We start from the raw sequence: 21,395 nt of genomic DNA on the forward strand, positions 1-21,395 counted from the left end.
GGTGCTGCGCAGGGAGACTTTCCTGCTTCACAGTTTCCTTACGCGAAGCCACTTGCTTTAGTATACAAAAATACGGCAAGGATTAAAAATTAAGCATGGCCATGGGTGTCCGGAACGTCCTAAACTAGGGAAACAGGCCTCCGCCGCCAGGGAATAGGAGAAAAAGAATATAGAGAACCATGAACGTAGCCGGGATTTTTGTAAAATATTTATTAAGGTTTAACATAAAACATAAGTTTACACAAAACATAGGTTTGCACAATAGGGTTTACAAAAATCATAAATTTACAATATAAGAAGAATTTAAAAAAAACAACCTAAAAAGAAAGAAAGAAGAAAAAATCACATAGAAAAGATATCTAGACAAGAAAGAGAAGATAGTAGCTAAATAGAAAAAAAAAAAGAAATTTAGAATAAAATCCATTTCAATAATCTTCCAGCTCGTTTCCTTATTTCTTGACCTCCTCACACCTCCCCTTTTGTATTCCCGTTTAAAAGTCCTTTCAGCAAATCCTTACCCTCTATCATTTATCTTTACTCAGGATTATGTTAGGGGCCCCCAAAAAAAGTTTTTGGGAGATTGTGAGTAAAAATCACCACCTCAAAAGGGGCAGGCTTTTGTGGGGAGTGGGGAGCAAAACCTCAATTAATTGAGGAATGCTTTTGAATAATTTTTGGCTACACACATGCAGGGTACCATGTTTGTAAAAGTTTGCAGATTTTGGATATGTGTGTGTGGTAGTGTTGAGTTGTTTTAATAAGGAACATGACAGAGATCGGATTACTGCTTCACAATGTAAATCTAGTACAGCCCTAAATTCCATAGGGTTATAAATGGAGGGACAAGCAATTAAAAGTACTGTCATCATTATCATTGCTGCTAGAAGTGGGGTGGGTGGGGATTTATAGCGAGCATCTTTGTAGATGGATTTCTGCTGGGCTTGTGAAGAGATGCTGCCTGAAAGAACACGTAGGATCAAAGTAGGCCAGGTAAAGTTACGCCATTCAGGTAGCAGATTGTGGCATGCTAATTAAAAGGCAGATATATTTTCATGACCATGGGAAGTGTGTTGCTCTGATCCTCTCTCCAGCTTCCTGCTTTGCTTCTAGCTCACATTACCAAAAACTCTGCCCTCAACTCTGCCTCTGTCTTTTTAACTATTCCACCCATTTGCCACCTTGCACAGAGCCCCTTTCCTTTGTTTCCCTTAATGGCCCATCACCCAGGCAATCGCCCCAAAGCAGGAAGATAGCCTGGCTTATATTTTAACACTTGCTGGGATTAGAAGGGTCTTGTCGTACAGCCTACAAGCATGTCCCCCAAATTCATAACAGTATCACTTGGAACTCTGACTGAAGTCCAGAGGAAGCAGGAAACATACTGAACACTGTATGGCTTGCTATTGTGTAAAGATGCATAGAATCACACTGTGAGTGATGTACCGAGTAAAGGTACACACAATACCTTTAAAGCACATTTGAAGTGCATTCTTTCCCTCTGGACAGTGTGCTGTTTACTGGCATTTCTTGTTTCCCTCTAAACATAGTTGTGGTACATAGTCAAGGATGCTCCCCAGCCAAAGGAATGCACACGGCAGATAACTCTTTGTTGTCAAAGATAGCACAGTAGTTTCTATGGCTCCGAATACCCATGCACACCAGTCTAGCACCTAGGCAGCTGTTCCCAGATCCACACTCTAAGGAGTAGTAACAGGGAGCCCCTCCTCCACCAGTTTATGTACCTCCCCACAACAGGCTGCACTCATAGCTGGAGACTACATCTGCATGGAAGCTTTTTCTGCTTATCCCTCTTCAATCCCCTCCTGGTTCTGGGAAACAGTGGTGCAGGGGAAGCACCCAGCTCCTTCACTTGCCTGACCTCTTCCTCCTCTTCTTCCAGCCCATCCTGTGCTCCACCCTCCAGCTCTGTAGCTTCCCCTGCCTCTGGTTCTTGCCTCCTGGCCGGTACAGTTCCCACAAATCACTGCCCCCCTCTCCTGAGTCAGACTCCAGCCCCCTTCCCCCAGTGCACACTTGTCAGCATCCTGCCAGTCCCTGACATACATCCAAATTGGACAAACTGACCTCCAAATCAGGATTTAAGACCGTGGCTTGGAGATTAGAGCTAACCAACTGCCTGATTCAAACATCACGGCAAACTATGGTTAAATCAACCAGAAAATGGAGGAGCCAATCAGTGTGCAAGAGCAGAGAAGATTATGTGAGTCTGTGGCACATTCCCATGGTTTGAAGGGCCATCAGAACTGAGCCAAGCAAATAAGGTTGGAGGATGGAGATAAAGTAGCATGCTAGTAGTTAATGGTTGGATTAAATTTTTCCCAAAAGTTGAAGGTTGCCAACCATGAGGAATTGCCCCAGGTACTCTGTCTCCTAGTTCTGTGTTGTCACAATTAATGTACTTTCAGCCACATTTGTTGTGTCGCAGGAAGGTTGGCAGATGGGATATCCAATCTGTATCTACATAATCTATGTCCATTCTTTTATGCCCCCTTGTTACTTGGTGTGTTTGCATCTAGTCCCACACAATGAATTAGATACTTCTTTCACTAATTTTATACTCTGGACTGATAATTTTTTCCAATCACATTTTATTTCTGATTTTCCGTTACAGGCAAGTCCTGTATGCCCTGAGCATTACAGTTGTTTATTCTGTCTTCTGCTGGCTCAGCTGCACTCTGTGGAGAGATCTCTTTCACACAATCCCTTCAAACTGTGGGAAAATTGTGTTTTTAATTACCTCTTAGGGGACCTTCCAAGTACTTAATCTGCAGTCCTTGGTTGACACTGGATTAATAGATACCTATCCTTCTGCAAGCCCTTGGGAAGGCCACAGGTGGAAGATCTGAAAGTCATTAGAAATGATTTTCTGGTTGCAGAACCATTACCAAATTAGTGTGAAAATGAGGAGAGATTGATAAACAATCTGAAGAATACTAGTTTTTAAAGACCAGAATTGGTCTTAGAACAACCTCCATGTGATAAAGTTGCCCTTCTCTTGAAGGCTCCCTGAGACTAATTCCCTATCTTGGAAAAACTCTGAGTCCAAAGACATTAGTTAAATAAGACTGCAAATAACTATCTTTTGCCTCTGGCCTCACAAAGTTTCCCCTGACATATTTTTCATAATTGTTATGGTTCAAAATATTTTGAGACTGATTTCCTTTCTATCCATTATTTTCAGTTGTGCTGCCAGTTACCTACAAAACAGGTAAATAGTTGAAATGCTGTTTCCAAAATGTAGGACATCTTGGTCAAAAATAGTTTTAATTGAAATCCCAGATTTTGACTTGATTTTCAACAGTTGCAAATCTTTTATCTCACTTTTATTCCTTTCTTACTTATAGGTAGGTATGCTGCTCACTCCTATGTGGTTTTCAGGTACAAATCCAGAACATACTGAAAATCCTTGTCATTAAATTTATTGCTTTCTGTACCATAAGAACTTACTGGATAGCTAGCTACCATTACATGGCAGTAATTCACATTAATTTCAGTGACATTGCTTTTCAATGGAAACTGAGACCAGCATTCTTGCTTGTCATTAAGTATGTCTGGCTCACTTATTTATTTATGAAAGTATGTGTATGCCACTTTTGGTGTTAGGATGATGCACATGTCTCTAGTGGTCATCAGCCAAAGCAAACCGACTGGAGGTCTCATGAGCGAGGCTTCCAAAGCCCATCTCAGTGCCCAGACAACCAGGCTCATATATATGCAGGTTGTGCTTCAAATAACTCAGTCCCAAATCATTTAGGACCTTAATGATTAAATTGGTGCAGAATGCCCGTATAACAGATGACCAGAAACATTATGCACCAGTTTCCAAACTGTCTTCAAAGGTAGCCCTACAAAACAGCATTTTACTAGTTTCACCTAGATTTGACTTGGGCATGGATTACTGAGGTCTGACCTCTCTAAATAAGTGCACAGCCAGCACGCACACATCCTGCAAACCCCATAGTATCAAATTTAAATTCATAGAAAGGTGGAAAAGATTTAGGGTTATCTGTAACTCCAAAGTAGAAACGTCATGAACAAATATGTTTGAATCCAGGTGACAACTGGGTTTAATTGAATGATTTTGGAAACAATGGGATGGAAAATATCACTTTCAACCAATTGGATCAGGGCATTTTCTCTAGTGTTATCTTTAAACTGGGATAGCCCATGGAGTTTTTTGTCAAGAATAGACTCTTCTCACTAATAAAGTAATAGGAGGAAAAGAGTGGGTTGTAGTCAACTAAGTCAGAGTAGACCCATTGAAATGAATGAATGAATCCTAACTTTAGTGAGTCTACTCTGAGTACGACTAGCATTGAGCACTGCCCAATGCCTTTATAACAAATCAGTTTTGCTGGTATCTGTTGGTGAGAAAGGAACAGAGGCAGCAATATGATACCTGCAGCTACCTTTACTGCAACTACACTGTCACAATCGGCTCGTGCAAAAGTAGGTCAGATCCGTAAGGCAAAATGAGCTCGGGTTTCTGACGAAATTCAGCTGGGCTGATTAGATAAATGAATATAAACTTGCATCTGTGCACAAAGCCAGATGTCTAGTAAACACTAGTGCCTAAATTGAGTTGGCGATTGTCCTTTGGCTTGCTGAAGAGGGCAGTAAGAAGATTTTTCTCCTCTTATGTGTGCTCCTTTTTTTTTTTTTAAGGATTTGGCTGCTGCCTACTTACATTACTCCCCACCTTACTGCATAGTTGTATATTTCATATGGCAGTTAGCGAGAACATCGTTGAGATAAAGGAGAATGTTAAAGAACAACTTCACACAAAGTCTACAAAGCTTGTGGTTTTAGGTACCTGGCCTGCCGAGCGATGCTTGCACAAGCACAAAAACTTGCTTCTGAGCCATACTGGCGTTGGTGCCCAATCTTGGGTTTTAAAAATGTGTGTGTTATGTTTGATTTCCTATACAGCTCAGTCTTGTGAGCTGGAGAAATTGATATATTAAGCCAGACAAGCTGCTTTACCACCATCCGTCGTAGTAGCAGAAGGGCTGTGAACAACATCGGCAGAGAGCTTTCACAGTGGGTTGCTGTAACCAGTAGGGATCAAGGTCCTGTTTATTGGAAGAGCTCCCAAGTCCCCCCTTTTTACTGTTATAATTAAAGAAACATGAATACGCACTCCAGTAAATCTGTAACAGTCAATATGGAAATCTGAAAATTAATTCACGCCTCACAATTCCATTCCGAATGTTGGCAATGTCAATCAACATGAATGACAGTTATCCAGCTACTGCTATGAAGGTGCTTCCAGATAGACGCTTATTGTCAGATGTTTTGCAGCATCCACACAATGTTGTTGGCATCAAAATGCCAGTCAGTTCTCTCCCCGCCCCCGCCTTTTTTATTCAGATTTACTCTTTTTTTGGGAAATCCGATAAGTTAAAAAAAGGGGGTGGGAGTCCCTACGGCCAATGACTCATTTGCAATTTTTGTACAGCACATTAACAATATTAAGCCCTCATCTTAGAGGACCATAAGATGGCTTGGTTTTCTATCAAAGCCTCTTTAAAAAAACCTACTTGTTCATGATGTAAAATAGGAATTACTTTGTGTCAGGGACATTTTTTAGCATACTGGGATATGAGTAGTCATCCTTGCAGGAGCCATACCTGATCAGAAGAGCAGGGAAGCCGAAGCCCTGGAGGGGCCTGAGAGATTGTCACAGCTCACCAGGACGTGGGAGTTCATCCTATCGTTAATATTTATCCTTGCACAGGAAAAAATGAGCATACATAGGATATTGGTGAGTACCAACACACAGGATTCCCCCCCCCCCCAAGGTAGTCAAGTGTAGGAACAAGATTATGGAGGCTACAGATTCCTAGTAAGCAAAAACTGAAACAATTTGAAATTACAGCTTTATGAACAGAAGAGCTTTCCTATTTCCCAAGCAACCTCTAAGTATGGGCCATTAAGGTAACAAAGGAAATGAATCCGTGCTAGGTAACAAATGGGTGGACCTTCCCAGGACTCTCTGGTAGAAAGATAATGGTTAGTTAGAAGCTGGAAGGCAGGCTGCAGGCTGGGCAGAAATCCAGAGCTATGCTTAATTTCTGTTGGAATCCAAGGCTGTGGCTATGGGAAAAGCAAGAGCCTCTTGGGGTATTAATGTTGTGAACCCCTCTACTGCAGGCTCAGGTTGTATGTATGTGTAAATAAACCATATATCATAATGACACCAGTCTCCACTGTTCCTCATTCTGAAGAAAACATGAAGCCTTTGGGTCAACATTTTATTTGGACCCTGCAATAAGAAATGTAGATTTGGGTCAGGCAGCCTAAATCACCCCATCAATTCTAACAGCAAAATCTGTCCATCTCCCGTTTAAAATAAGTCCTGGTTTGACACTTCAAAACCATTGTGGAATGGACGTTGTAAAATAATTTGCTAGCTGTAATTGGTTTCCCCCAGCTTCTCTTATTTGCTCTTTTGAGGAATGCTAGATACCTTAGCTCCTAAGAGATGTGATTAGCTTTTCTTGCGCTAAGGCCAAGGAGAGGGCCATTCCATCATTACTTTAATAATAATATCTCTTCCTCTCGCTCTTTCTCCCTCCCCACCTTATTCCAGACATTTATTTCAGAATCTTTTATTCTGACATAAAAGGAAATGTATATACATTTTGAGAGCTTTGACCTAGTTGTGCTGGCCTCTCTGGTAGCTTAAATGATATGACACTAAAACAAATGCAGGAATATGTATGACAGTGTATATTGGGAAATTAGTTAAGAAACTGATTTTGAATTAGATTTTTTTTTTAATCCTTGTAATTTCTTTTGGGAACTTGGATGAATTTTTACCCGTTAAGGAAGTGATGTCAGGCTTTGGTGCCTTTTGCCTCTCTGTAACTACAGCTTCGAAAGCTGCCGAACAGCATTCATTCATTTATTTACTATCTTTCATAGAATTTCATAGAATCGTAGAGTTGGAAGGGACCACGAGGGTCATCTAGTCCAACCCCCTGCGATGAAGGAATCTTTGACCCAATGTGGGGCTTGAACCCACAACCCTGAGATTAAGAGTCTCATGCTCATCAGGCTTACAAAGAAGAGGGGAGATCATTTTTTTTTTAAGGGCAGTGTTGTCAGCTGAATAGCAGCTGGCGACTCTTGTTCCTTTGGCCCATGGATGGGAACCCTCAGGACTGAGGGCCCAATGTGGTCCTCCAGGCATCTCTGTCTGGTGCCTGACACTCTCAGGCCACAGCCCACACCAACCTTGCTTCGCCCCCTCCTTGAGTGTTCCTGCCAGGTTGGGATGTATCTTTGAACTCTGATTGGGACCTTTGCTTGCCTAGATGGAGGATAGAGAGGGGTGTGTGAGGGTGCAGGAACTAGCCTTCTGTGCAAAGGTGATATTTTCCTCCATCATCCAGGCACAACCTCTAAAACAGGTGCACTCTTCAAGTGTAGAGACTCCCCTCTAGTGCTCTAATTGCACAAGGTTCTAAATCACAGGTGCATGGATAAGGCTCCACTTTGCAGACAGAGGCTTCCTGGACACATAGACAATGTAGGAGCAGATGTGCCTTCCCTGCTCTGTGCGATTGATTATTTATTGTGGGAATTGAATGCCCAAGAATAGAGAGTGTGAAATCCATGCCGGAACCTGCAGACAGCGGCATGAATCTCCAGGGGAGATGCAAGCTGACAGTGTTCAAATGACCAAAGGATATTTATTACATTGATTAATTAAAATATTCTATTTCTTTTAAAAATTAAAACCACAACGTTACGAGGCAATGAAACAGCAACACTCCAGAAAAGCCAGCTTTCCTGAACTCTCCTGAGTGGAGCTACCAAAATGGCTTCATTGGGTATGACATTCATTTCATATGACACAGTTGTCTGAACCTGACATATGTCTTCAGACAGTGGTGCTGACCATCAAGACAGAAACTGGCAAGTGGGCAAAGAAACCCGGTTGAATCCTTGCATTAGCTCCTCTCCCAGAGACTAGTTAAGATGCACAGGAAAAAATACACAACATGCTTCTTCACGGAACTGGATCAAACCACTTCAGTAGAATTTTTCAGCTCATAAAAGCTAAAGTGGTTTCTCCTGCTTTTGATAGAAACTCACTTATAACATTTTTATTTGCTTGGCATAACAGTGGTACATCATTTTATCTTCCCCCCTGAGCTTGAGCCCCATCAGGTGTGTGGATGATTCAGACATCCCATCCCTTCCATCCATCCATCCATCCATGCAGCAGCAACAGCAGCAGATTTTATGTAAGTCTATCCAGAGAGCGGGTGCATCTTATGTCATGCATCATCCTGGTGCAAGAAGTGTGTGCATGTGCAACAATGCACAGAAAAAGCCAGGACTCTGATGCCTTGGGGCCTGGCATTGGAGAAGTCAAAAAGATGTCCTGTCTGTTTAGCAAAAGCATGCTTAGCTCCAGCATGTCTCTGCCAGTGTGCCCATGGCTGACAAAACCCCAGACTGCTGCTGCACATCACTGACATTTCTACCAGAATGTTCTTTTTCTTTCTTTTTAAAATCTAGGGTAGTTTACAGTTACCCAGGGGCTAATGCACATACCTATTTAATGTGAGTTGCCATGGCAGTTTGGCACATGAGCGCCTTAAGCGTGGCTGATTAAAATGATTCAGTATTGTCTCCTCGCTCCTTAATTTTTCATAAAGTGGCTGAGAAAAGTTCTCGCAATTAAGTGGTATCTATTTTTATCTCTACAGAAGCTTAACTATTATTTGCCCCTACAGTGCCCTTACTTTAAAGACAAGCATAAATCATCGGTGATGTAGTGTTGCATTGAAAAGCTATCCTTCAAAGCCCAAAAGGGAAGCCAATTATTATAGGAATGATTATGGGAAGTCAAGGGAAGCCAGCTTCACATGGCAACTTTGGGTTTCCTGACAAGTGATTAATTTTACCATAGCAAAACCATTGCTTTCCCCCCCTTTCAATTTTTTTTTTTTAAATGAGGGTGGCACATTGATTTTTGCAAAACAGTTCCTTCTCTGATATGAACAGCTTCAGAAGCAAGAGCTCAAGTAATATGAAAGAAATTTTATAAAGAGAACAGAAAAGCACAAAAATGCTCGTATTAAATATAAAAGCCAGTTCACCTTTTCCCCTTGCTGCTTCAAAAGGAAACCCTTCTGTTTGTTTAAATACACTCTGAGCAACAAGTGAACCTAAGCATTAAAGGCCTCGTACTTTGTGAAGTATTAAATATGGATCTGGACTATGCTTCAGACAGGGCGGGAGGAACTCGCACAACCACTGATTCCTGAACAGGGTAAAATTGGTTTTGCGTATCATATGAAAAGCTGCATCAAGGAGAAGGTGATTTTGAAGTAGAAAAGAAGAAAGGGTGAAGCATCTGAATGCTCCCTCAAGAGATGATTGGAAGGTGGTGACAAAATAAAGATTAGTGGCTTCTGGGCAGTGGTCTCTTTTCCTTCAAGTCCATCTTGCACCAACCTTAACATCTTTTCATACTCCCAGGCATTTCACAGTATTTGATGTAGCTGTTGGGTTTTTAAAATTACTTTTTCTGCTGAACATTGTAGTAGTAGTAGTAGCAGTAATAATAATAATAATAATAATAATAATAATAATAATAATAATAATAATAATAATTCATTTCAACCCACCCATCTGGCTGGGTTTCCCCAGCCACTCTGGGTGGATTTCGACAGAACATTAAAAACAGAATACAATTTCAAACATTAAAAACTTCTCTAAACAGAGCTGCCTTCAGATGTCTTCTAAAATAATTATTATTATTCTAAAAGTCAGATAGTTGTTTATTTCCTTGACATCTGATGAGTGGGTGTTCCACAGGCCGGGCGCCACTACCTCTGCATGGTTCTCTGTAACCTCACTTCTCATGGGGCGAGAACTGCCAGAAGGCCCTCAGAGCTGGACCTCAGTGTCTGGGCTGAACAATGGGGGTGTAGATGCTCCTTCAGGTATACTGGGCTGAGACCGAGATGAGCTGTTGTCTTGAGCTATAAATATTTGTGGGGTAAGATGCTTTTTAATGTTGCATTGTTCCTGTTTCGAATTCAGTATGCTTATTTTCTGTAAGTTACCGTGAGGTTTGTCTTGGTATAAGGCATTTTAAGAATAAATAAATAACCACAGTAGCATTAGTAGTAATAGTAAAAAAAAAACCTACTATTTATCTCTCCACACTCTACCTCTACTCCCAGCTGAGTGAGATTATTTTGTGTAAATCTCTGGAGGAAAGTTACACCAAACTGTGATTAGCATGTAGTTTGAGCCTCAGGGTGAGGATGATAAAAGAAAAGTACATAAAAACAAAGAGCAGTATAAAACAACATTTTTGCAGCCTAAGTTTGATCTTTTTTATTTTATTTTTAAAAAAGAGACTTCAGAATTTTGAGCCCAGAATAAACAACACAAAACAAGAATTCTTGCATATAGTGACATATCATGCATAATGTAATTTGTGCAACCTTCAGATCATTTGTCAAGGAACATAACAGCAAAGGGATAAGGAATAATATGAGAAGAACGTGGAGATCATATTAGACTAAGCTTGGGATTGCCTGTGTGGCACCCATGGGCACAATGGCACCCTGGAGGATTTCTTCAGGCACCCACAAAGCCTCTCAGCTACCCCTGCCCCCTCATCCTGTGGTGGTGATGAAGGAAGTTAACTTCCTCCCCATGGGAAGTACAGTGCTACCTCAGGTTAAGAACTTAATTCGTTCTGGAGGTCCATTCTTAACCGGAAACCGTTCTTAACCTGAGGTACCACTTTAGCTAATGGGGCCTCCCGCTGCTGCCACGCCACCGGAGCCCGATTTCTGTTCTCATCCTGAAGCAAAGTTCTTAACCCAAGGTACTATTTCTGGGTTAGCGGAGTCTGTAACCTGAAGTGTCTGTAACCTGAGGTACCACTGTACAGACCCTCCAAGTGTCCCTATTTATGAGGGACATCCCTGATTTAGAGAATCTGTCCCAGTTTCTGTTTTGACCCTGGAATGTCCCGCTTTTCCTTAGGACGTCCCTATTTTCATTGGAGAAATGTTGGAGGATATGGAATTATCCAACCCCTGAACTGTCTGAAGGCAATCCTGTACACTGAAGTTTTTTTTTTTAATGTCCAATATTTTATTATGTTTTATATATGTTGGAAGCTGCCAGGAGTGGCTGGGGCAACCCAGTAAGATGTGTGGGGTATAAATACAGTGGTACCTCGGGTTACATACGCTTCAGGTTACAGACTCCGCTAATCCAGAAATAGTACCTCAGGTTAAGAACTTTGCTTCAGCTTGAGAACAGAAATCGTGCAGCAGCAGCAGGAGGCCCCATTAGCTAAAGTGGTGCTTCAGGTTAAGAACAGTTTCAGGTTAAGAATGGACCTCCGGAATGAATTAAGTACTTAACCCGAGGTACCACTGTAGTAAAATTATGATTATGGGATGGGACGAGACTATTTTAATTGGAGAAATGTTGGATGGTATGGAAGTACACAGAGCTGAAGAAGGAAGCTGAGAAAGCAGCACCATTTCCCGGTTCTCCTTTTAGTTTTAGGCGCTGTCCAAGGCTCCCTTTGGCACCTGAACTGCTAATATGAGCCTCAGAAAGCACATAAGGTAGAAGATGAGCACCACTGTCTTTCGCTTCCTCTTTTAGCTTTATCTGCTTTTCAAGGCTCAGATGGGAGGACAGAATGTTGGATACAACAGGAGAAAGAGAGAAAGAGAGAGAGAACATGTAAATGAGTAGCAGCCAATCAATCCAGTCAAAACTGCATATATTTATCATAGACCCCTCTTCCCATCTCTCCTCAACTGGCATCAAATCACAGATCACATCTGTCTTCCTTGCCTTAATTGTAAATCTCTCTCTCCAGCATTGCCACAGCACAAAAACATGAACCTGAAGCACGAGTCCTTAAGAGTCCTAATAAGTTTACAAAGGATCCCCTCAGAACCAGAATCACTTGTATTTGGTGGTTTTGTTGTCATCCAATGTAAAAAATAAATAAATCAGGAAGATCCATGAGAATCTGTGCCTTCCACGATTTTTTTAAAATTCTAGCAAGCACTGACTTTATGATTTCTGTTATGCAGTCTACCAGTGCAGCTTAAATTTGATGGTGGTTTGGGAAGGGGGAGCCCCGTGTAAAATCATGCAAATTCAAGAAGAGCCATTTTAATTTTACAGGGTTTTACTTTCACCTAGAGTCCCACAGAAAAACAGCTTGCACACATGTGTGTGTTTTCTCTCTGCCCGGGGTTGGCAGGGACCCAGGAGAAGAGCAGCGAAAATCCAGCAGAATGTCTAGGACTAAAATGAGATTAGGGACCAGATCTCCCAGGCCCAACACTCTTATTCATACAATAAATAAATAAATTTGGGAATGGTGGATTGTTTGGGAGGAAATTTGGAAGCTCTGTCACCCTTCAGTTTTGAGCATAGTTCTCATTGACACAGCACACATTTCCTCTTTCATATTTCTCAAGTTTAGTTGATGCCAGCAGTTCCCCTCCCTCCATGCACACACATAATAGCCAGCCTCAGTCACAACCATGTGATGTTGTGTATTTAAAGTGCTTCAGTTTTATTTATAGTTCTTCTGAAACCAGCATCAGCTCATCATTTCAGCGTGGAATAGAATATATGATTTGATCACCAAAGCTAGTTTAAAAAATTCCACTGTTTCTATCTTGCACAAGAATATGAAAAACCCCACATGGTTTTTGTGCCTCTGCCTACACACACACACACACACACACACACACACACACACACACCTTTTGGCTGTCTGTCTACATGTGCACGCCCACACACACATGCCATATTTTTTTCCCTTGCTCTTGACCTCACTGGATGGAGATTTCCATATTTTAGACTCCCCACTTCACGCCTTTCACATTTAGAAGCTAAGGAGACAGGTTGTGACTAAGCAACTCACAAAGCTTTGCATTTCTGCCCACGGGAGGAGGTTATCCAATATCAGTTTTAAAAAGAAACCCTCCAGGATCCAATTCCAAATCTGTCATGTCATGATTGGACAGATCATTGGTGAGTACTTAATGGGAACAATTTTATTAGGTTTTTTAGATACTTTGTAGCATACACTACTCCTGCCCATGCTCAGTAGCGATGTACAATATGGATACACAGTAACATGGTTTTTCATACTGGATTACACAATGTTATGGAATTGGATTCAAGTTGCAAGGAAGGAGCTTCCGACTAAACATCAAGAGGAACTGTCTGATGGTAAGAGCAGTTTGACAGTAGAACAGACTCCCTAGGGAGGGTGTGGACTCCCCTTCAATCAAGGTTCATAGCCATCCGTCTTGGACAGTGGTGTAGCGTGGGTTGTCAGCACCCGGGGCAAGGCAAGTAATTTGCGCCCCCTAACCCGTGGATTTGTGCCCCCTAACCCTAACCCCCAGATGTTGCGCCCGGTGCGGCCGGCCCCCCCTGCACCCCCCACGCTACGCCACTGGTCTTGGATACATTGCAGGGAGTTGGACTAGATGACCCCTGGCGTCTCTTCCAACGCTACAGTGCTGCGGTTCTAAAAATGCCATCATTCTCCAGTGTTTTTTCTTCCAAAGGAAACCCAACCCAGCTCATGCTGACCCTGCCTGAACTGAAATTTCTCATTGTTTGGGAAAAAATGGGACGTGAGCAACCATATTTGGCAAACAACAAGGAAGAAATGGTCCAGATTGTTTACATGTGTCCTCTCTTAATCTATTTTCCTAGTAAGAACAAAACAAAGCCCAGCTGTTCTTCCAGATTGCAAATAAATATAGGCCCAGATCCAAAGCTATTTACATCCGGGGGCTTTGAGCTTCCCAGTGATGCAAGTATTTTCTAAAATGTCATAGTATGGGAGCAAAGGTGGTTTTATGGTTGTGCAATGGGTGTGGCGGCACTGGGATCCATGCTGCAGAGGACGCCAAATTTTAGCATTGCACAGGGTGCTGCTAAAATTCGAGAGTCCAAAGTCTGCCACCGCAGGGGAGTCACTTCAGCTGTGGTGCATCCCACAGCATAGCAATAAACACTGAAAACCTCAGCTGCCTTCACTGTGTCATCTTCTCATATTTATCCTCATCCCTCCATGAGTTGGAGGGTCACCTTCTGGCGCAGAGAGCAGCTAGAACTCATGGAGACTCCCTGTGTGTGGAACCTGGGAAAAATCAGGGTGCGATATTGCATGGGGATCCTTTGAGAGTGGAAGAGCCCCTCTGCTTCAGAACTTTGACTTCCATCTCATGGAGGGCTCAGAAACATGAGAAGATGACATGCTGGAGAGTTTGGTCCCTGGGAGTGGACCTGCAGTTCTTCCTCACACACACCCAGATACAGCTGAAATCACTGACAATTTCCTGCTAACATGTTGTGTAGTTAGTTTCACCCACATTATTGTGGGTGCGGTGTGGCATATACCCACCATAGCTGCTGTTGACCTGTTCAGGGGTGGGCAGGGACAAGGTCCATCCCTGGTGCCAATTCAGCAGTTCCACCAATTCTCCTCCCATCCCATCTAGATAAGCAGCAGTGAAGCTGGTGTTGGAACGGAGCACTCTAGTTCTGTCCTGCCACATGTACCACTAGTGGTCTTTAAACATTACAGAGCCATGCCACAGAATGAACCAGTAGCAGAGGTGTTTCCAAGCACAATTCAAAGTGTTGGTGCTGACCTTCAAAGCCCAAAAGGGCCTCGGTCCAGTATATCTGAAGGAGTGTCTCCACCCCCATCGTTCAACCTAGAGACTGAGGTCCAGCGCCGAGGGCCTTCTGGCAGTTCCCTCACTGTGAGAAGCCAAGTTACAGGGAACCAGGCAGAGGGCCTTCTCGGTAGTGGCGCCCGCCCCGTGGAACGCCCTCCCACCAGATGTCAAAGAGAGCAACAACTACCAGACTTTTAGAAGACATCTGAAGGCAGCATTGTTTAGGGAAGCTTTTAATGTTTGATGCATTACTATATTTTATTATTTTGTTGGAAGCCGCCCAGAGTGGCTGGGGAAGCCCCTCCAGATGGGCGGGGCATAAATAATGAATTGTTGTTGTTGTTGTTGTTCATGGAGGGGCCTGTTCTCACTTGACCTCTGGACGGTGCAAAAGCACAGGCAGAAACACCCGATTGACTAAAGTGGTGCATTTGCACTGCATCAGCCTCACCAGGACTTCACTCCTCTCCTTCGATCTCCCTGTAAGCAGCAGCAGCAACATGACTGGGAAGTACCGCTGCCCCATCATGCCATCTGCTGCTGGAAAGAATTCATAAAAAAGCGTCACCTGCTCCTAAAAGATCAAAAACTTACCAAAACACTTTTTAAATTGAAGGGATTTTCAAAACTGATTTCTTGCGTTGACAAAGGAAAATGTTCAAAGGAAAATTTGATTTGAGTCCTATCTGGAGGAAAACAGCTTACAACATTGTCCCTATCCAGCCTGTCATTATAATATATAAAGGGGAAGGGAACAATTTTGCATCTTCAAGGCGCTGGATAGGACGTCTTCAAAAGAATTTATTCAGCTCATAAAAGCTAAAGTAATTTCTCATGTTTATGATATAAACCAACTTACCATTCTTACTTGCTTGGCATCAGATCAGGATACAATATTTTATCTCTCTCTCTGTCTCTGACCCCTGGGTGTGGCAATGATTCAGTCAGCCCGTCAATGCAGCAGATTTTATGCTATTATTTTCCTACTGTGAGAAGACATATCTCATCTCATGCTTCATTTGCCACAATGTTTTCCTGCCACCGAGCAGAAAGGGTGTGGTTGGTTGGAGACAGAGCACTTATAAGCCCGCAATACATTTATATTTAAATCCTATTGTTTCCTTGCATTTTCAAAAGCCGTTAGGCCACTTGATCCATTTGGGTTGTTGTGCCACTCTACTCCCTGCCAGCACCTGCTGTCTGAGGCAGTCACCTCATCTTGCCTATTGTTAGGGCTGGCCCTGTTCTACATTCCAATTCCAATGGGCACACTAGAATGTGCCCAAGAGACAGAAATCAAGAGCTGGGTTTTAAGTGTATGATGATGACACATGATAGCAGCTACTGCATGGCACATCTGCAGCAACATCACATTAGTAGAAGAATGCACACTGTTTTATTTATTTGTAGACTATGTCTGGGAATTTTTCAAGGTGATGTGTGAAGCAGCCCCCATGGCAGGCATATTATTCAAGGTTTCACCACTTGCAGGTAGATGCGAGTGACTGCTCCTTCTATGTTGTATTACATTTTTTTTAAAATAAATTTTTATTGGTTTTTCCACTTTTATAAAGACAAAACACACACAAAAAAGACAGAAGACAAGAACATGTATAAATTCTGAAAAACCTAGTTTCCTAACCCTATTCCCAGACTTCCCCCCACCCCCCCTCGTGCATCCCAATTCCCAAGATTGTGTCAGCAATTTGGTGTTTCTCCTCTTAACCATCTTATTACCTTTTTTATAAACAAAATATAGATTTTTCCTAAGTTGGACTCAAGTTCTCTTCCGTCGATTTCTCATTTTGTCTTAATTAAAAGTCATATTAACTAAACCTAAAGGTCTTGAGTGTTTTTAAGGTTCTCTTCTTCCCTCCCTCCCATCCCCGGTTTTTGTCCCTTCCCCATAAAAATCCAAAGTCAAGATTCTCAGCCTGGGTTCCTCACGTCCGAGGCTTTCAAGTCTCTTTCAGTCCCTCTCCGCCGGTCTTGTTGGTAGTCCTTTATGTCGGTCGTCAAATCTGGAAAGAGTTCTTTCGCCATCAAACCATATTCTCTTCCCACAAGGACATTTGATAGCCACTGCTGAAAAATTTCCACAAATCCTGCATCTTCAAAGTCAAAGTCAGGATGGAGGCCCCAATCATATTTCTTTATTTTAAGTTCCTGTGTTCCATAAACTCCCGGGGCCTCCTCCTTCTTCTTCTTCATCTTTCGCAGACTTGTGATAGATGTAATCCAAAAATCTCCTTGCTTGTATTCCACAGATGTCGGCTTTTGGTTATTACTTCCCAGCTTTACTTTCTCTTTTTCTTGTTTAGTCTCTTCCACCTCTTCAGATATCAGTTCCCATTCAGCTGTGGATTCTTTCTCATTCAGGTCCTCAATACATACAGCAGAGCTGCCTGTTCCAGAAGTCAAGGTCATAAGTTGTTTATTCATAGCTAAGCTCTGCTCTTGTAGAGTTCCCACCAATTGAAACATCCTTTCGATTTCCACTAGTAACTTTCCATCCACAGCCATTGTATCCATTGTAGTTTCACAGAATTCCCCCTAGGGGGAATCTGGTTACTTATTAGTCTTTTCTCCAATAATCCTTTAACTTATTTTTATTACTTTGTTTCCAACAATTTTGGTTCAATTGTAACTCATCTTAGTCCAGAGGGATCTTAAATAGCAATTTTCCCACTCTAAACTGCCCGCTTGACAGCTTTGACAGCTGTCAAACTCCGCAGCTCTTACACAGGCACAGAGACAGGACGCTCCCGGGCCCGGGAGGGGGGGTTGTTTAAAGCAAAAAGAAGGCTTCCCAGTCTCCACTCTCCAACTCAAAATTTCTTTTAACTTAATCTTGGAAGTTAGTGTATTTTTTAACTCACCCCTCCAAGGGTAGGCTCTCCAGCTTAGCACTTTGTCGTTGCTTAGATCGTCTGCAAGGGGGGGGTGCGGACTTCCTTTTAGCACACACCCCGGTCGTCTCCAATTCAGGGTAATGTTTTTTAAAATCCAATTCCGTCTTACTCACGGGTTCTTTCTTTTCAGTCCAAATTTCAAGGAAGGAAGTCAGCGCTCTCTGGTCATGGCTCGCGGCTTCACTCCACCGAGGTAGCGATCGACTCTCAGTGCCACGCCACCCTCCGTATCCTCTCCGCAGTCTTTAAAAAGGCTCTTCGTGGATCGGGGGGGCGCTTAAGGCACCCGCCGAGTCTTCAGTCCGCAGGCTTCCGCGCCTGCAGTTTTTAAGGGTCCCCGCGTCGCCGGCGCGGCAAAGACCCGTCCTCGGTTGAGCCGATTCCCTCCGCAGCTCGGAGGGAATTACACTTAATTGTAATGTCTCTATGTTGTATTACAATTAAGTGTTTTAAATTTTTGTTAGCCGCCCTGAGCCCGGTTTTCTGAACCAGGAAGGGCAGGATATAAATAAAAAATTATTATTATTATTATGTATTACATACCTTCCTTGAGAATTGGACCGGGTGTGGTGTGCTCCCCCTTTATAGTTAATTGCCTATTATTTAGTTTCCATTGTCTCCATCAGCTTGTGGGTTGCATCATGCTCAAGAGAGAATATTTTTCCATTCTACTTTGCATGACAGCAGAAGCGTGAACAGTGCTGAGCAAAGTTCCCCAAGGAAGACACACAGGCAGTTGTTGAAGGTAGGACAGTTTATTGAACTATTTATTGGTAACTGGTGAGAAAAGAAAAGTAACAAATTGGACAGTCTTTGGTCTGATTAACAGGTCTGAATAATCTGCCTCTCTTGGCTTCCTATGAGTGCCCCATAGCAAACTCTATCATCTCTATCTATCATCTCTATCTATCATCTCTACCTATCTATCATCTATCTATCTATCTATCTATCTATCTATCTATCTATCTATCTATCTATCATCTCTATATCATCTATCATCCATCTATCATCTACCTATGACCTATCTATCTATCATCTTCCTTCCTTTGTTCCTTCCTTCGTTCCTTCCTATTTACATTTATGACCCATGCCTTCATGTATATAGATGCCAGAGTGGGCTACAGCACATAATATGAGCAAGGAGTGCAATTAAATTAACAAAACAATAAAATCTGGGGCAGCAGCATCTCTGGAGGCGATCTCTGGGAGTGATCAAAACAAACTGGGCAGGGTGGCCTCACCAGAGAAGGGGAGATACTCAGCCAATCAGAGGATAAAGGTGTGGTGGCTGGCAGAGAAGGACCAAGGAAGGAGAAATAGTAAGAAACAAAAGACGAGTAAAGAGCTTGTTGTTGTTATTTAGTCATTTAGTCGTGTCCGACTCTTCGTGACCCCATGGACCAGAGCACGCCAGGCACTCCTGTCTTCCACTGCCTCCCACAGTTTGGTCAAACTCATGCTGGTAGCTTCGAGAACACTGTCCAACCATCTCGTCCTCTGTCGTCCCCTTCTCCTTGTGCCCTCCATCTTTCCAAACATCAGGGTAGGCCATGGGAAAACCTTGTCACAGTGACTTGGCACACAATGTAGGAGGAAGGAAAAAGCACCAGTTCTGTTGCCAACCACTCTAGTGGCAAGTAGGGGAAAGTTAACTGGAGGAAGGAAGAGTCTGCTTGCACTCCAGATGACAGAGAAATTAACAGGGAAGCGAGGCTGCTTAAATAAGCAGATCTCAGAAGAGTTCACCGGGTGTTTTCCAAAGGTAGAAGAGTCCCTGGTGCTCTGGAGACCCTTGGGAGTAAGAGGATGGAAGCTTCCACATCAGACTTATTAAGATTATTATTGATATGGTTGTTTGTCTTGTTAGAAATAGCAGCAGTTAAGCTAACTTGACACATGGGTGCTAAATGCAAAAATGTTCTAGGTTGATCTAGAATACCTGGCAGGCTTTTGCACTTGGAGCAGAGAAGGTGCCCACCTCGTCCTTCTGCTCAGGTGGGCCAACCTTGTGCCCAGCCCCTTGAAATGAGCTTGAAGGAAGGAGGGTGCCAGCACAAACACTTCCCACTTCTGTTTGCTTCCTACAGGGATTAAAAGAGGACAGGACGTGGCCATGGACCGTCATCTCCCAGAAAGTTTCTATCCCATTCATCTTAATAACTATATTGATTCTTCTTCTGCTGTCACATATTTTATTTCCACTAGATCAGGAAAAAATCATCCCTCAAAGTAGCCTTGTACTTATTCCTTGTATGTGGGAAGGGCTGCATCTCACAAGAGAGCATTTGCTTTGCATCCAGGTGGTCTTTGGTCCAGTCCCTGGCATCTTCAGGTAGGGGTGGGGAAAGGTTCCTGTCTGAACCCCTGGAGTGCAGCTGCCAATCAGTGTAGACAGTACTGCAGTTGATGGACCAAAGAGTCTGGCTCAGTATAAGGTGTCTTCCTATGTTCCTGAAAAAGACTAGCTGGAGCAGGCATCCCCAACCTGCGGCCCTCCAGATGTTCTGGCCTACAACTCCCATGATCCCTAGGTAACAGGACCAGTGGTCAGGGGTGATGGGCATTGTAGTCCAAAACATCTGGAGGACTGAAGGTTGGGGATGCCTGGACTAGAGCATCTCACTGTTTTTCCATACTCTCATCAACAGTTAAATGGGGATTGTTGGCAGAAGAGGCAGCATGCAGTGGGAGGAAAAAGTCCTCCTTCCCTTTTCTTTAGTATAATTTGCTTCTGTCCTTGGCTACTTAGTATTGCATTTTGTAGCTAAAGCTGCTTCATTCCAGTTTTAATAATGCAGCCAAGCTGCTTTCTGCCATAATCTCAATATAATCACCATAATTCCTTCAGCTTCCAATATAGGTCATGTTATGCTTGATTCAATAAAATTTTGCTCTAAAGCTTTATTAATCTGATAGTACATTAGGCTGCGTCGATTTGATAACAGTCTGCTGTTATTTTGTTTGCTTTTATACAGTTGTTGCTTCTAATACTGAATTTGATTAAATAAATAAATATGCCATTGCTGCTGTGTAAGTCTGCCACCTCTGTCTCCATTCTTTGGGCATACAATGATCATATGTGCTTTCAGATCCACAAAGACTTGCTAGGTCAGAGCAACGGTCTAACTTAGCCTTGGGAGCCTTGGAAGCTACAGAGGAAGAACAAAGGAGCCGGCATTAATAAAGGATTCCTTTCTCTCTCTCTTTAAAAAATAGCTTTTATTTATCTGCAAAGAAAGAAAAAAGATGTTGGAGTAAAGAATACAGGAAAGGTTTGTGATGCCCCTACTAACCCATGCAAGTCATCACTCGATGCTGCAGTCATCACCAACCAACCCTGATCTGAAAGAAAGTTCTGTTGAAGTCAATAAGATTTAGGACTGCTTCACAGTTGTTTGCTTATTCCTACACATGTGTAGACACAGGTGGTGCTATGGTCTAAACCACTGAGCCTCTTGGGCTTGCTGATCAGAAGGTCGGCAGTTTGAATCCGCGCGACGGGGTGAGCTCCCATTGCTCTGTCCCAGCTCCTGCCAACCTAGCAGTTCGAAAGCATGCCAGCGCAAGTAGATAAATAGGTACCGCAGGAAGGTAAATGGTGTTTATGTATACTCTGGTTTCCATCACGGTGTTCCGTTGCACCAGAAGCAGTTTAGTCATGCTGGCCACATGATCCAGAAAACTGTCTGTGGACAAATGCCGGCTCCCTTGGCCCAAAAGGGAGATGAGCACCACA

General features: G+C 42.9%; 1 protein-coding gene and 1 long non-coding RNA gene across 3 annotated transcripts; one reads left to right on the forward strand and one right to left on the reverse strand.

The window, feature by feature from the left end:
- Nucleotides 1-560: 560 nt before the first annotated feature.
- LOC308583898 (uncharacterized protein) lies at nt 561-20,611 on the forward strand. 2 transcript variants are annotated; one of them, XR_014006474.1, is made up of 5 exons: nt 561-990; nt 3,203-3,229; nt 3,366-8,276; nt 18,286-18,404; nt 19,747-20,611. XR_014006474.1 is itself a non-coding variant. In XM_081188294.1 (5 exons), exons 1-5 carry the CDS (start codon nt 925-927, stop codon nt 19,993-19,995), a joined length of 582 nt encoding a protein of 193 aa, XP_081044420.1. In that variant the 5' UTR covers nt 561-924; the 3' UTR covers nt 19,996-20,611. The 2 variants fall into 2 exon arrangements, 1 of the variants encoding a protein (XP_081044420.1); XM_081188294.1 differs by having other exon boundaries at nt 8,156-8,276.
- On the reverse strand, nt 14,965-15,865 carry LOC308582954. The gene is made up of 2 exons (XR_014005970.1): nt 15,607-15,865; nt 14,965-15,284 (listed from the first exon to the last, which is right to left on the reverse strand). It is a non-coding gene; the product is annotated as an uncharacterized lncRNA (long non-coding RNA).
- Nucleotides 20,612-21,395: the final 784 nt, after the last annotated feature.

This window comes from Podarcis bocagei (genome assembly GCF_964188305.1).
Source record: "Podarcis bocagei genome assembly, chromosome: 3".
NCBI classification, from domain to species: Eukaryota; Metazoa; Chordata; class Lepidosauria; order Squamata; family Lacertidae; genus Podarcis; species Podarcis bocagei.